The sequence below is a fragment of the Phaethon lepturus genome, unplaced genomic scaffold (genome assembly GCF_000687285.1).
Source record: "Phaethon lepturus isolate BGI_N335 unplaced genomic scaffold, ASM68728v1 scaffold27302, whole genome shotgun sequence".
Lineage (NCBI taxonomy): Eukaryota > Metazoa > Chordata > Aves > Phaethontiformes > Phaethontidae > Phaethon > Phaethon lepturus.
Genome location: NW_010525976.1, coordinates 52,900 through 68,595, shown reverse-complemented (window position 1 = coordinate 68,595; position 15,696 = coordinate 52,900). Strand labels below are relative to the sequence as shown.

Below are 15,696 nucleotides of genomic sequence, written 5' to 3'. Positions count from 1 at the left end.
CTGTTTTTCAGCTGAAGTGAGTGGAACAAATCCTTCATTCAGTTGTGGTTGTGTGACCAGTGACTGTGGTCCCATGATCTTACAAGGGTAATGTGGAGGGTGGAATTTGGCTTTTTGTGTTGTTTGTGTGAGAAAGAGGACTTGACGGCCTTAGAGGGCCATTCCTGCCCTTTGACACTCTATACAATAGCACAGAACTGAGAAAAACCCAGTCTGCTCTCAAAAAATAGGTACTTTTGAATGATCATAATTTAAACGTATGGTACATTTAATCTCTCTAACTTATTCCAAGAGAATTTTGTTTTGCTTTGGTCTCTAGGGCTGTCTCGGGGGGGGGGGGGGAAATCCCAAATGTTGGGAGAAGCCAGCTATGTATAAAACAGTTCATAAAGCAACTCCTACACACACACAGTGACCCAGAGGTCTCTCTGCTGTTCTGAGGCACTCCGGGTGGATAGTGCTGGAAGGAAAACTAGTGATAAGTTGCATTTTTTTAATTACTTTGGTAATTATAATGGTGGCTTAAAGAGGTCAGTACATGTTTTTACCAAAATAAGGAATCAGCTTTAGCCTAGTACTCTGAGACAGACTTATTACACCAGATTAGCATTAGGGAATGCTTTTAGGGTGGATTTTCAGGTGTTTGGGCATGCCTGTGCCAGTGGGTTTTGTGGTTGTTATTTCTCTTCAGTCTTCATGAGTTTCTCACTTGGAAACTGCCATGTACTTAGGTCTGTTATCACAGATGTTTGACTGGATCATTTTCAGTTGCTGGGTTCGAGAGTGGTGATTTTTTTCTAATGTTCAATATTTATTCAACCTGCTGTGTTTTGTTAAACATGATGAAATATATAGAGTTAGTGATTTTCCCCCCGCCCTTTAAAAAATACTAGTGTTTCATAAATACCTGACTAACTTCTTTTGTTAACACATTGCCAATAAAGCAGTCTGAGCATGCCCCATGGAGCCTTTTGGCCCTGCTTACAACCCTCTGTAAATCTCAGGTGCTTCACTGCTTCGATGGGAACTCCACAAGATGCTGTATTAGCCTTAACATCTGCCCAGTGGAGAACTAGCTTTTCCTTTAGCCTAATTTGAATGTTTTGTTGTCTCAATGACATTAATACAATGCACTAAAATATTATATTATTACTTGATGAGTTGTAGCAACAGACCAGGGAGGCAGAGGTAGGAGCAGTGCCTTGGAGTGACAGTAGTCCACCATGAGTGTCTGCTTGCTTCAAAAGGGAAATAACCGACTTACCCCATGTTGCTGTCATCTCTGTCTCCTTAGCAGAAACTCTCCTATTTCATAATACAGGAACAGCAGAGGCAGGACTTTCATGGTCTCCCACCAGCTTGCTGGGACCATGGTACCCACTTGCTCCTCACTGGTATCCTGCACAAAACTGCGTGGAGGGAAATGCCTCCCATACAGCAACACATAACCAGAGTGGTAAACATGGCCCATTGTCAGTTTTCTGTGGTTTGATCTGTTTTATTTGTAGTGCCTTAGATCTGAACTTATGTCATCGGACATTCTTCTTTCTATTTTCATAGTATGGAGATTTTTGCATGTAAGTGTCTTGAGTCTTCAAAAGACCCACACACCTTATTTTAATTGAACTAAAGGAGTAGCCTGTAAAAATAACCAGAGTCCTTGAGCGTTTTGTTCTCCTCCTCCTTTCTCTCTCTCCTCTTGTGTTTAAACTTAATTGTGTCCCCAGCAAAACGTCTCACAAAATCATTTGCAGTCATCATTTATTTTCTCTAATGGACTATTCCATGGGGTGTCACTGGCTCACGTGGAACAGACCGCAGACAAATTCAGAACCAGATGATACTACTATTTACTAATAAAGCATATATCTCAGTTATTTGAGTTTGATAATGAAGTACAAGTAATACAGAATGCCAGGAGCTGAGGCTTTTTTGGCAGAAGTGTTTTTTAGTTCATTCAAGTGAAACAAATAGGTTAATTTAAAAGCTACTTGCAACCTTTATGTATTGATTCATTATGCAGATGTGAATGGTAAAAGGATAAATTACATTTTATAGACTTATTTTGGACAGCTGTCCTGTCATGGGAGTCCCTGCTGATGGTGCTTTGGAATAACTGTTTCTGGGGTTTTCATCCCTTTTGTCACTGTAGAAAGTCTACTCTGTCTTTTGAGGAACTCTTTGCATCTTGGATCACTAGCAGACTTTAGTATGATAATTTTCTCCAGCTCAGGCTTTCCTTCAGATACATCTGATAATTTCAGCAGAAGTGCTACCCCAACTGCCCAGCTCATGGAACCATGAACTTTGTGGTATTTATTTGTTTAGTGACTGAGCCTGAAATGGAGATCAGAATGTGGCTGTGTCAGGACTTATACAAATCTATAACAAGATAAAGCTGCTACTGCTAAAGTTTAAATGGACAGTGCAAGGATGAAAAAAGAGAGGATTGTCATCCCACTTTGCAGATAGGAAACTGGAAGTGGAGAAAGATGCTATTGTGTGTATGTCTAGGGAGAGTTTACACATCTATATGACCTTCTACAAGCTATTTTATTTAGCATGCTGAATATTTCCCATACATAAAATAACCATTGTTGAGAGTTCAAAATACATTTAATCCTTAAAACATTTTGGGGGTTCTTTTATGTTATAACTTAACTTTTGACATGTGCTTTGAATTATTTTCTTGGGTTTTTTGTCCAGTTTTTCCAGGTCCATCAGCAGAGAAACTTGCATGTGATCTGTAACACTATCCCTTCAAATAGTCCCTTAAAATTGACTCAATAGCAAGGCTCAAATGCCCACATAGTTTCCTTTTTAATTTAATTAAATTGATGCATATTTGCCTAACACTGTGGAGAATTAGATGATGCAGACTGGTTAGTCAAACATGAAGGCAGGCACAGCAGAGACCTTTTGGCCTCATGAGCTTTTATAAAAACAAGTTGTATTAAGCAAACAACTGTGTAACATGAGGGGTTTCTTATTGAAAAACAAGAGGGGGTGAGAAAGCTTTTCAATTCCCCCTTTGCGGGTCAGTCTCTCCAGTTGGTAAGCAGTGGACAGACAGATATTTAAAAATAGCTACATTTCAATTGCATTACTACTTTTTTATTTTTTTAACTTTGCTTTTGATTGGATCAACTCTTCATTCTATTGTAAGAATGTCATAACTTGTCTCTAATGCTTAAACAACGCCTTTTGCAATTAGATGATGTAAACCTTAACATATTTACAGAGGTTCAAATAGTCCCCCTGAGAAGCTAGGCCAGTGAGGAGAATGAGCTTTGATGGTTTATATTTATAAGTGGAATATTATCCATCGTTACAGGATAGGTAGTTCAGGAATTTTTTCATGAGTGCAGAGGGAAAAATGAGCAATAGAGAGCATGTCCTATTTCTAAGTAGCATCGTGAAAGTGGTGCATTCAAGTGAAATTTCTTTTCCTTATTTGGGCTAATTCATTGCAGGTTCTACATTTATATGTCAAGAGGTTCTCACGGGATATAAAGAAAGATAAATCATCTGCCCAGCCTATAGTCTTTTGGTAGCATAATCGTGTTTATTTCTTATTTAAGCTGATTATGCCTTGATAACATATAGTCATCATGAGATTTTTATGGACTTTCTGGGAGTCACTGTGGATTATATTACTGAGAATTTTCATCTGCAGCTACAGTGTCTTGAGAACCCATATTACTTATATGAGCTTGGACCCTCTTCCTAGCTGCACCTCTGCTGCTAGCTGACTGCAGGCAGGAGAAGTCATTCCTTTGGGCTTCAGTGTCCTCACCTTTAAAACAGGAGTGAAGTTGTGGATCTCCACTGAAAGCTGCTTTAATGTCTGACAAAAACAAGTACATGCTTGGAGCCAGTTATTTATTTTGTATACTGATACCTTTGTTTATCAGTGTATTAGCGATGCTTTGTAATGTAGTGGTACGTGCAGTGAGGCAGGGATATGGTGCTGCTTCCTGCTGCACGGTAAGATGAGCAGATCAGCGCAGTGAAGCCCCAGAGCCCCAGCCTGTGAGAGCTAAAGCAGTCTCCTAACATTTGGGTGGAAGGCACTGCCAGCTTTTGGAGCAAGAGTGACTGCATTTTATCCCTGCCATCCCACGAGCTTCTTGGTTGATATGTGTGCAGTATAATGACAGCTGGGAAGTCCTGTGTGGTCCCTGATTTTGTTCCAGGCTGTGTAAGGCTGACTGATTTTACAGTTGCACTGTGTGTACGTCACCATCCCCATGCCTTCGTTCTTCTAGAGAAGTTGGTCCAGAGCACAAGATCCTACACGGCAGAGGACAGAGGTATAAATGTTGTCTGGCTGTACAGCCTTGCTGGTAGGGTGCAGTCGCCTCCTCTCTGCGTATGGTCAGGGCAACTGGGAAGCAAGGATGGGAAGTGTGCATGGGGAGACCTTGTTCCCACCTACAGTCCTACTGACCCACTCCTTGAAAGATCGGATAGGATCATGATTTTAATATTGGGAAAGATTTAGATCACATAACCATCTCCACATGATCAGGAAATCCCATGTCGTGAGCTTCCCATAAACCAGGGACTGAAGTTGTGATTATGGTCCATAAAGGCTGTGATACCAGTAAGGGATGACCTGTGCCACCAGACACCTTCCAGGCAGAACGCAGGGGCTCCTGCACCCACGGCGCAGAGAGTCTGGAGAACAGACTCTTTCCACAAATGATTTAAAAATATATATGCATTGCTAACAATGCAGTTGTGATACTCATTTTGCGTGAATCTGAAGTATGAAAGGGCAAAGCCTGCTGCCTGTTACGGGCCCATCTGCTCCGCGTCATCGCGAGCCCTGGCAGCAGTCCCACGCGGCGGTGCTGCGGCAGATGCAGGGGAAGGCGTGTTGGGAGTGCCGGTGCCTGCACGCTGGGGTGGTTTGGGAGTGAGCAGGGGATTTTGGTGAATGAGTTAAGCATCACGAGTTAGCAAATTTGTTTTGTAAAAACACCCTCATCAGGCTCAGACTTTCTAGAACTATGCATTCTTTGTGGCCTCTCGGTGGGTTTTAAATGCTGTCAAGAATTGGTGTATTTTTTTTGTTAAAGATTTAAAAGATTATTAACTACTTGGCAAATATGAAGTAGTGGTGTTAAAATAAACAACAGGTTAATGGGCGTTGCCTGTGAGAGCTGCGCTGTAACCTCTGATGTGAGGGAGAGACATGCTGTAAAATCAGCGTTGGTTTTGGGTGCACAGTATAGCTGGTGCCAGTGATGTGGTTCTGCCCTTAGTTTTTAATTTGAAGTTAGGATGGTCTTAACTCCACCTATGTTTTGAATGCCCAGGCTATTCTTATTGCTCATGTGTTTGCTTTCCCCTTGCATTTTTTGTGGGTACGGGTTTATTAGGATTGTATTGTTCAGTGTGTTTACTCCACATAGTTCCTGTCTTTGGTGGTGTGATAGCAAAGGGATGCTCTGTTTTTGGAGGATACTTCTATGTCCAGCAGCATATTTCTGTGCTGTGGCAGGTGCTCTCGGTCTCACCAACCCTACGGTAGATCTCTCGTCATTTATAGGCCGGGGACTTGGGCTTTCAGGACAGGGACCGAGTACTCTAATGTACATGATAGATATGTCTATGCTTTGATGAACATTACCTTTATGTAAATAATAAACTCCAGAATGTGGACAGAAGAGCTGTGTGACCATGTTTATTTTTTTTAACATGTATATTGTTTTATTTGTGTATTGCGAGCTGCTTCTGGTTTATGTAAATGTGAGCTCCTGGAAGGAGAGCCTTCAAATACTATGTTTGCATTTCAGTTTTGATTCTTAATGTGTTCTTAAATAATATGGTATTTTTTTTATATTGGGATCTGCAGGGCAGATGATTGTTTATTAAACTTAATAGAGCTTAAAGCACGTGCTGAGCAGCGTTAAACATGATACAGTTGTATCCCTTACTATTGTAATGGTATAAATTTTTAAAGGTTTTTATTTCTTTTAATTGTTGAGTTAATGCAGAATAGTTGCTTTGCTCTGGCATGAGCTTATCGAGAGTAATTTAATATAAATTGATCAAATTTAGACTATTTAATCTTCTTATTGAAGACATTTTTTTATGTATTCATAATGCATCCATTGTTTTCAAGGGGAACTCTGCCAGCTGAATACCTCAGTTGGTGTAAAGCTGAATGTTCAACTGCAGTCGGTGCATATGTGTAAACTGATAACTGAAAAATTAAAAAAAAAGAAGAGTTTCACTTTATTTTCTGGAACTTTATTGTTTATCCCAAGCAGTGACCTGTATCTTATATCTGTACAAACTGTTATGGAGTCAGTGTCCAACCGCCACTGCTGTCTTCATGCACATCTTTCATATCGCAAGGTGCAGTAACAGCTGGCTTTTGATGCTACACTCATGAGTGATACGGACTTTTCTGTGCTGCCTCCCTACAGATGATAAATAGTTCATTTGCAATGTTGCACTTCTGCACGATGGGCTGGCAGCTAGTAGTTTTAGTTGAGAACACATATCTTTAAGCTGATCTCTCCCACTGCTTTCAAAACGTACTAATAGAGAGCATCACCATAGAAGTCGTCCTTTGTTCTCTGACCCTTCAGTTTGAAGGTCAGCTTACATTTGGAGCTATGTCCAGAAGCATCACTTTGCTTTTATTTTTAATTTTATTTTTAATTATTTCCTCTTGTTTTCCTGCATCCCTGTCTTGTTTTTTGCTTTTTTATAGTAAGATAAAGGTGGTTTTAGTTTTCATAAAGGTTTTTAGCTGCAGTATTCCTGTGTCCTGTTTGTCTTCCCTGAGTAGCCTGTGGAATATTTTTGATGAGCACAAAGTAATCTTTTGTTACCTTGTCCAAACCAAACTTAATTTATCCTTTATTTTATTTTGTCCGAAAAGAAATATGTAGACAATCCGGTGGCTGAGAATAATTATGAAATATCTAACTTGTTCTTTGTAAGACAAGACACTATCAACTACAGCACGAAGCTTGCTGGGTTGCTGAAGGTATTGAGGGTAAGGTGGGACTCCATATATTAATTCAGACTGTTTCCTTACAAAGTCCAAGGTTTTGTGCAAGACAGCAGTCCATCTACTGATGAGGTAGAAGGAAGTGGAAAATCGCATCATGTACTTTGCTAACAGCATTTTTGTGTGCATCAGGCCAAACCAAACTTCTTCTGATCTTTGTAAACAGGTAGTCTTTGTTGCAAAAGAGGGGTATTTCCATGCTGTAAACTGGATGTGAATATTGTATGATTGTTTTTAGAGACAGCCATTTCAACTTGCACTGAAATTTTTGCAGAAGATGCAAAATGCCCTTGTGTAACAACTCTTCTTTCTAATTGCAGACTGCAGGATTCTTAGGAACTGGAAATCCAACAGAGAAATCATTTGTGGTAAAATTCGGTGTTTAAGCTTATGGAGTTTTGAATCCGCCAAAAAAAAAAGAAAATAACTGAAAACAGTAACAAAGAACAGACTGTGTTTGATTACCAGGCTATAAACCTTGGCATGCAGCGCTTAAACATGGAGGAACAAATTTTCTAACAGGCTGGTGCTATTGTGTAAAGATGGATTTTAGCCAAAATTCCAGATTTGAAACCCCATGAACTTCAGTAGGCCCAGGCCAATCCTTGGCTTAGGTTCATCTCAAACATTGCAAGCAGGGAAAAGGTAAAACATTCACCGTAACAACTGAAGATCCAAAAGGGGATGCATAATCTGTTCACTATTTGCACACACAAGAGACGTATTGGTGCCAATATGAACATTTGTCCCCTTGATCATTATGAGAATGTTTTTAGAGCATCTTTGAAAGCACACTGCAGCATCAGGGAATGTTTCTGGCATGTATCCTCAGTACTTGGGTTGGCTACTAACTAACCTCTTCGGTGGGAAAAGCTTTATATGGCTTCTCTATTTTTACCCAAATAATTAATCTCATGCGCATTGTCCTCACCTCTGTGATCCCCTTGCCGACCCTTTCCTGAAATGACAGCTGATATCAGGTTCCTGAGTCATATGGTTGATTCCTGCTCAGAGGACAAGTGGTTTATTACAGGTTTAAGCAATACCCCCTTCTGAATGGGGACTGTAGCGGGTAGATTTCAGCAAATTATCAATTATACCCAGACCGCCGCAGAGATTTATGTGCTGGATTTAATAAGCATTGTGCTCATTTATGTGCTTTCTCTTTTGCAGCAGAGTGAACTCTGGTTTCCTCTGAGTTGTGCAGCTGCTATAAATGGTAATAAGACAGTCACAGTAGTACTGTGATGGAGACAGGCATCCTGTACTTGCTGTATCTGAGGGTTATGTCTGGAAGCCGGAGAGGGGAAAAGTTTAACATGAAAATGAGCTACATGCAATTACCAATTTATGGGGAAGCTCATAAAGGAACCAGCTGGTGGTGGCACCGCGTTGTTAAAACTGTTCTTCTGAAGAAACTAGAAGAAGAAATTAAAAAATGCACATATGCACTATTCAGTTAGCAGAAGTTGTCAGGGCATCCTAGAGTATTTCTTATTAATAATAATATAATCACCAACTTTTACATCAAAGGTACTTAGTGTGTGTTTCCTGTGGAGAAACCTAAATGAGCATTTATTACCAAGGCACCCGTCTAAAAGATGCAGGAACACATGGAGATATGAGTATTTTATGGTTCTGTGACAGAGCTATCATCAGAGCATGCCACCTCCTTGAACTGAGCTGTCTGTATGACTCCGAGTTGTGATTTATGCCAGTTTGCTTGGCTGCAGCATGGGACCTGCCAAGGTCCATCACATGAGCAGCTGTAGCAAACTGTAGATGATATTAAAGCAGGTAGAAGAGGATTTTGCAATTCCGTGCTGGCAGAAGTGGAGTGCTGTGGGTCCGTCCCCCTCTCAGTCAGATGTGGAGTGGCAAGGAGCCTGGGGAGAAACGGCTGTGAGTGTTGTCTTGAGAGCAGGTGACACTGTATTGTCGGAGTTGCGGGTTGTCATAGCAATAAGAAGTCATGACAAATGCTGTGGTACAACTCCAGCTTGTTCTGACTTCACTGTTTTTCACCTTTCCGCACTTCCTTAAAATTATCTGGTGAAAGCTAAATGCTGTAAGTCTAGGTCTAGAAATTAAGATTTTTTGAGGGCAGTTAGAAAGAAAATAAAAAGGGGTAACACTGTATCCAGATTGCCATCATTAAACAGGAGGGCTCTCCAAACAGCGAACGCTCTCAGTGGTCCGTATGCAATACTGTGGGCAGACACAGGGTGCGAGCACTTGGGATTATGATGCCGTTCCTTTTTCCAAAGCTAGCCTTTACCTGTGCTGCATGGCCGCACTGGTTGCATACAGATCTCAGCCGGTTGTTTCCCAGTTTAGTCTCTCAGACATGCTCTACACACGTGGCAACACCATTATTAACTTAAAAGCTCCAACAGAGATACGAGCCCTGGTAAGCTGTTTCTTAGGAGATCCCTCTTATCCCAGAGAGTGCACTGACAGGCTTGAGTCAGATTGAAAGCTTTGTCCTTAGTCTGTTAAACTATAATTCTTCTTCGGTTAATATAATTTGATCATAAGCTTCTAATAATATGAGACACAAACTGCTTGTTCTTTATCAAAATCTGCACTCTATTGTTAGAGCTCTACAAGATCAACACATGCACAACAGATTATTGAAACAAGCTGCTGAGAGAGTTTTGTCATAATATCTATGTACCACATATTTTTCTGACTCATACCCCCACATATCCCCTGCAGTGATTTTGTAAGTCAGGGCAGAATTTAGACTACTGTTTGTTATCTGGTACATATTTCTAAGGCATTGCCAAATAAAAAGCTAAATTTAAAAACTATGACTTTTGTTGTCGGGGGTTCCAGACATGCCAAAGGAACATGTGTCAGCAATTTTAGGCTTAGCGGCCACGTAATTGTAAAGTGTACTTATTTTTATAGATGCTCTTGGATGATAAAAACTGAGACATTTTAATTAGCTGTTTGAGTTACATTTGCTGTCACTGCTTGTTGATTATTAATATCACTTCAAGAATTTGTGTTGGAATGGGAAAAAAAAAGTGCACAGAAACTCTTCTTTTTTTTTATGTGTATAACAAAGTTATTGTGTGCAAAGGGAAAAATGCTGTTAATGGTTTTATTTGGCCTATATGCTCGTATGGGCAGCCATTGGGCCCTGCACATATATTCTGTGTTTATTTGCTTCGTCATGTATTGCCTTCATTTGTGAGTCAGTTCGCCTCCTGCCTAATATTTTATTTCTCTAAGTTGTGTCATTATTTGAGGGGATAGTGAAATAGACTGTGGCTTTGGATATAGAAAATCAGACAGAGAGACTGACTCTCTGATGCAGGGAAGGGAAGTGTGTTCGAACCTTAGATCCATCCTACATCACAGAGTGAGCATAACTGAGCTGGGAAATACGATGGTATGATTTTTCCCAGCTCACACTTGAATCATACATTATATTCATATATAGCCCAGTGCTCTGAATTGAAGCATCTTTAGGAATTGCTCCCAGGCTCGCTAACTTCTTAACCATCTGAGACATACCTTGGAGATACACCAAATGACACAGTTTGACCTTCTGTCGACAAGGATGGCTTTCCTCCAGAAGTAATTACCTTTAGTATACCTTAAGAATAAAATGCTACTGCCTAGTTCCTTATCTAAAATACTGATCTTTAAACTGTTTTGTAGTGATTTTATTGCCATTCTTGGATGGAGGTAAATATTTTCAGTTAAAGTAATTGTGAAGTTAATGTTTGGCAATAGGATTATTTCAGAACTTAATTTTTGGACAGAGACTTTTGAGGAATCTGATGAGGGAGACTGAATGTATTCTGCATGATTTCTTCAATTTAGCACAGTCAGAGTATGGTATCTTACACTGCTGTAAACTTGGCTAGTTATATCATGGCAAAGGCTTAGACTTGTATGGTTTCAGTTATTGGAAGATACTGTACCTACCTTAAACACATAGAGGTTTGCTCATGGCCGTGTGTCATCAGCACTGGTAGCTGTCATTTAATTGTCTAGCGGCTGTTCCACTGCGTTCCTCTTGCCCACTGTCACTTTTGCAGCTGTATCCAGCCCTGAAGCATTGTGCTTCTGGGCCAATGATTCATGTTACCGATATGTGAAATTTTGTAGTCATCTGTTAGCAATTGAGCTGTAGATGCAAAAGTCCATTCTCTTAGTTCTTTGGTGATAAACAATAGAATTCTAGGTGATACCCTGTACCCTGCCATCACTGATCTGAGCCTATCCGTAGTAATCACTGCCTTCTGTTTTCTCTCAGGAGAATGGAAAAATGAATCTGTTACAGCCTTGCTACTTCTGTTTTTTTAATAAAGACCTCCCCCAACTTACTGTAGGAGCATCAGCTCAGCATTCCCTCTCTCCTGTCCTCTCTTGAGGTGGCTTGGTGCGGTCATCCCTTTTCAGTGCTGAGTCTGTGGGGTGAGATACTGAGGTTTATAGTCAGCTTATGCTGATCAACAGGGTCCAGCCGTGGACCTTGCATAGACTCATGTTGCTGTGTGGTGAGTCAGATCATCTCACTGATCCAGCTGAAAATCAACTTCAAAACCTGACATGTCAGTGTATTTTTAATCAACTCTGAAAGGGCCCCACCACAAGTGCTGCTGTCACATATCCTGTATCTCATCATCAAGGAGAAAGCTTGGTCTTACGTATTCCATGCTGTCAGTGCAGCCCTGAATACATGAGGTGGTGTTATGGTGAGTGCGTTCTGGGTAGACACGAGAGCACAGGGAAAGAGGAGCAGCTGTCAGGGAAATGATGCATGTTGCTTTATCTGCAGTCCTGATCAAGAGTGGAGCGAGTAGATCAAGTTAAAAAGTTATGCTTGCTGTCCTTGTCTTCTCTGCCTCCAGACATTTGACCCTGCCTTGCAAATTGGTCTTGGGCCAACCGAGAAAAGAGCCATTACTGTTGTGACTCAGTCAGCTTCACTGACATCATTAGTTAAGCCAGCACATAACTGATGTGAGACCAGGATCAAGATTTTTTGTTGGTATTTTTTCCCCTAACCGGGCTAACGGCATTTAGAACTTACTGTCATCTTAGTTTGTAGTAAATGGCATTAAATTTATGTACTGAAAATCAGTTGCTTTTCCTGGCTTTTCTAGGACGAATCCTCGACTTGAAGACTGGAACAGTAAAGAAAGAGGGTCAGCAGTCCTCCATGAGAATGTGCATGGGATCAAGACGCTCTTTCATTTGCAGGATGAGGTACACATTTTCCTGATATTCCTGTAATGGTTCCAGTCCCATCTCAGATTAGACTTCAGACATTTTGTTGCACTAATTTGACCTTGCTTAAAAAACAAAGCTGTAATGGGACGTTCCCATTAAGCATTTCCAGAATGCTTGCTTTTGAAACTGGAGTAAAACCAAACCCTGTCTGTCTTTATGATTAGTGACAAAGCAGCACCTCATTTGTGTGTTGCAGTTATTTTTATCAGTGTGGGGTGTCGGAGCTTTCCCCAGAGAACTTCATGACAGCTTCACCCCTGGAATGTAAGCCATTGTCTCTTTTAGTCAAATTACTTGAATCAATACTCTGGGAACAAAGCTTTCACAAGTGTAATGAAAGCCCAACTCTGTGTATTTTTTCAGCAAACCAATAATATTAAAAGAATCTTGAAGACAAACACGAATTCAGTTGCAAACTTGCCAGCTATGTAGGAATTAACCCAAGCCTGGTATGAATTAACCAAATGTCAGCTGGTTGATGCTAGATAAGTGAGTAATTGTTAGAGGGTTTTTATTTTGCAATTTTCCGACTTCTCCTGCATTGCTTGGGCTTCTTTAAAGAGATCTGCCTGCCTGGTGCTTCTGACTGGGACTTGTGGGCACTTCTGTTGTTGTAGTGCTAACAGGGTAAAATGCCTGTTGCTATTGCAATAAATTTCTCTCTGTGTGGTTAGGGGGGAAAGTACATAATTGCATCTGCAGCTTATATCCAATATACGTGTTGAAAACAGATGATGCAAAATTTGTTATGGAATGAAACACACAAAACAAAATATTTGGTATATTAAAATAGATCCCTGTACCATTTATGTGGTGAAATTCTTCCAGTCATGTGAGGAAGCTGAATGTATGGCGCTCGGGCTCCTTTTCTCCCCTTAACTGGTGAGGAAAGAAATACAGCCTGGCAGAGAGACAGTTGGAACATTTCTTTCTCTTCCTCCAAGCTGCACATAGTGCTTGTGTGAGGAAGGTATTTTTGTGCAAAGAAAACTAGGCCTAATGTCCTGTTTACAGTTGTTCCCCAGCTTTCAAAACAACGTTTCAAACTGCAGTTATTTCCTAGCACCCTGATTCTGTAAACTCCAGTGCATGAGAGTAATTTTATAAATGCCAGTAGCCCCATTGTTTTTTGTAATTCTAAATCTCATTTTAATGGTTCATTCCTTCTCCTTGGCAGTGACTAGTATAAAAAAAAAGAATAATAATAATTAAAAAAAACTTGTGGGAAGAATGAGCCTCAAATAATGTGAACTTCCCTTGTGTTTACTTCTTGCATTGTTATTGTTCTTTTTTCCATTGAAAATGAACTGGTTTTACCCTTCTAACTATTTACTTAGCTTCAAATGGATTGTTAAAATTATAGTTAGGCACAGTTAGAAATATCACAAAAAATACATGAACAAGTGTTAAACAAAGTTATTTGACAGTGTAAATAGTCTGTTCTTGCAAACATTAAATTAATGTCTACTAACATTGTAGCTGGTATATGGCAGTCAAAATGGTCTATCCAGGGAAGCTACTGGAACACCGAGATTGTTTTGCATGGATATTTGGGGACCTGACTTAGATTCTTCTCCAGTATTCATCCTTGTTTTATAGTATTTTGAAGTGTTACTATTCTTTAGTCACTCTTGGAATATCTATTTCAAATAGTCTTTAGGTTTGGAGGGGCGAGAGGGAATCTCTTTGTAGTCGCTTCTATTTTTCTTTATAAAATAAAGAAAATTTTTGTAGCACACCCAAAAAGCTCAGCCTGTGGAAGCAGCAAGTTCTAAGAAAACATGAATGTGCAACTGTCAGAAATAAATATCCATTATTGTCTGCTTATATATAGTAATAAAGATCTTAAAATGTGTTTTCATCTTGGGTATTTATATTAATTTTTAAGCCCTTTCAAATATTAATTTACTTTTAGGTGTGGAAATGCTCCTCTGGATCATTTACCTCTGAACAGAATAACCACCATGAGAAAAAGATACAGGTACTATTACTTAAAGTTGCCATAAGCACTCTCATTTTCCACTGGGCTAATGCTCAATCAAGGAGTACTACCTGAGTTGTACTACTACTGGTACTAGTACATCCTAGTATAGCAGGACAAATATCTACATTAGCACATAGCGTAAAATTGCACTGGGTCTCAGGAGAGGAGAACTCTCCACTGAATTCAACTGTGGCAGAGTCACTGGATCTTTTTGCAAGCCGTGCGCAAGTCACTCAGCTTGTTTGTCTTAACCAGCTCCATCTCTGAAATAAGCTTCAAGATCTTTCTCCAAGAAGTATTATGGAAAACAAATAAGGCTTGAATAGCTTTGTAATGGAGCTGACATTGTACAGAACTCTTAAGTTGATGGTTGTTTCTAGCTTACAAATATCAGTAAATCAGTAGTAGTAGTTTAAAAACAGAAAGCTATTCTGCACGTAAGTCAACATATTTTTGTGTTTCCTTTTCATTTAGGAATGGCCTTGGCCCAGTAAAAGAAGGCGAAGCACAGTATGCTGTTGTCCATTGCACTGGCTATATCAAGGCTTGGCCACCAGCAGGTGTGTATCTGTCTCATTGAACTATCCGCAAGACAGTTGAAAACCTGGCTTGGGATCCCTTTGCTGGTACAAAACCAGGCTGAATTTCAGTGGGGTAACCCATTCAGTCTCATCTTGAGAAGCTTTTGATATCAACAAATTAGCTGCTGTTACTCACTCGGGGACTCCCCATTTTTCCATGTGAAACCCTTCTCAATTTTGTTGGCACAGAGAGCTGTAGAAGCTGTCAGTAATGTGGGATTATAGCAGCTGGGGCCAAAAGTTTTCAATCTGGTAAACCAACATTAAAATGGCCTGATTTTCAGAAGGTAAACAGAAAACATTTTTACCTCTAGAAAACACCAACTAGTGCTTTTATGTTTAAGTACTGAGTTGCAAGCACCTGTGTATGAAAATGTGTAATGTCAGTTTAGACGCATAGGTCTTCACAGTGGTGGTGTTAGCGGAGAATGTTCAGTGTTTGCGATAAGTTCTGTTCTGAGACTGTTTTTTTGGGAAACGAGACTTGGCATATTGCTTTGAACTACAGAGAAAAACATTTACCTGCTGTAACTCAGTATCACATGTGGGAATATTTACCTTTGGAAAAATTCAAAGAGGAGACAGTGGAGCTCATCCAGACATCATCATGAGCTGGGTTAGCTGACCTTGGCGTTTGCAGTAGTTGAAGAGGCTGTTTGCAATATGACAACGCCTGCTGGCATGAATCAAACCGTGAGTTGTCTTGCCCTTTTGCAGTCATATACCACAAGCATAAATCACATTTATCCAGGGATTCTGAATGCTAAAAGGTGGTTTGCACCAAGTCTGCGCAGTGGTGTGCAGACATCAGCACGCGATGGGAACTTCTCGTTGATCTCCTGCTG

General features: G+C 40.2%; 1 protein-coding gene across 1 annotated transcript in view; it reads left to right on the top strand.

Annotated features, from left to right (window-relative positions):
- The window catches only part of ARNT2 (aryl-hydrocarbon receptor nuclear translocator 2), a 69,163-nt gene that overhangs the window by 15,797 nt on the left and 37,670 nt on the right, over positions 1-15,696 (top strand). The window contains exons 5-7 of the mRNA XM_010282934.1: positions 12,160-12,262; positions 14,202-14,267; positions 14,745-14,830. Coding sequence (XP_010281236.1) covers positions 12,160-12,262; positions 14,202-14,267; positions 14,745-14,830 — 255 coding nt within the window. The remainder of the gene's footprint in view (positions 1-12,159; positions 12,263-14,201; positions 14,268-14,744; positions 14,831-15,696) is intronic.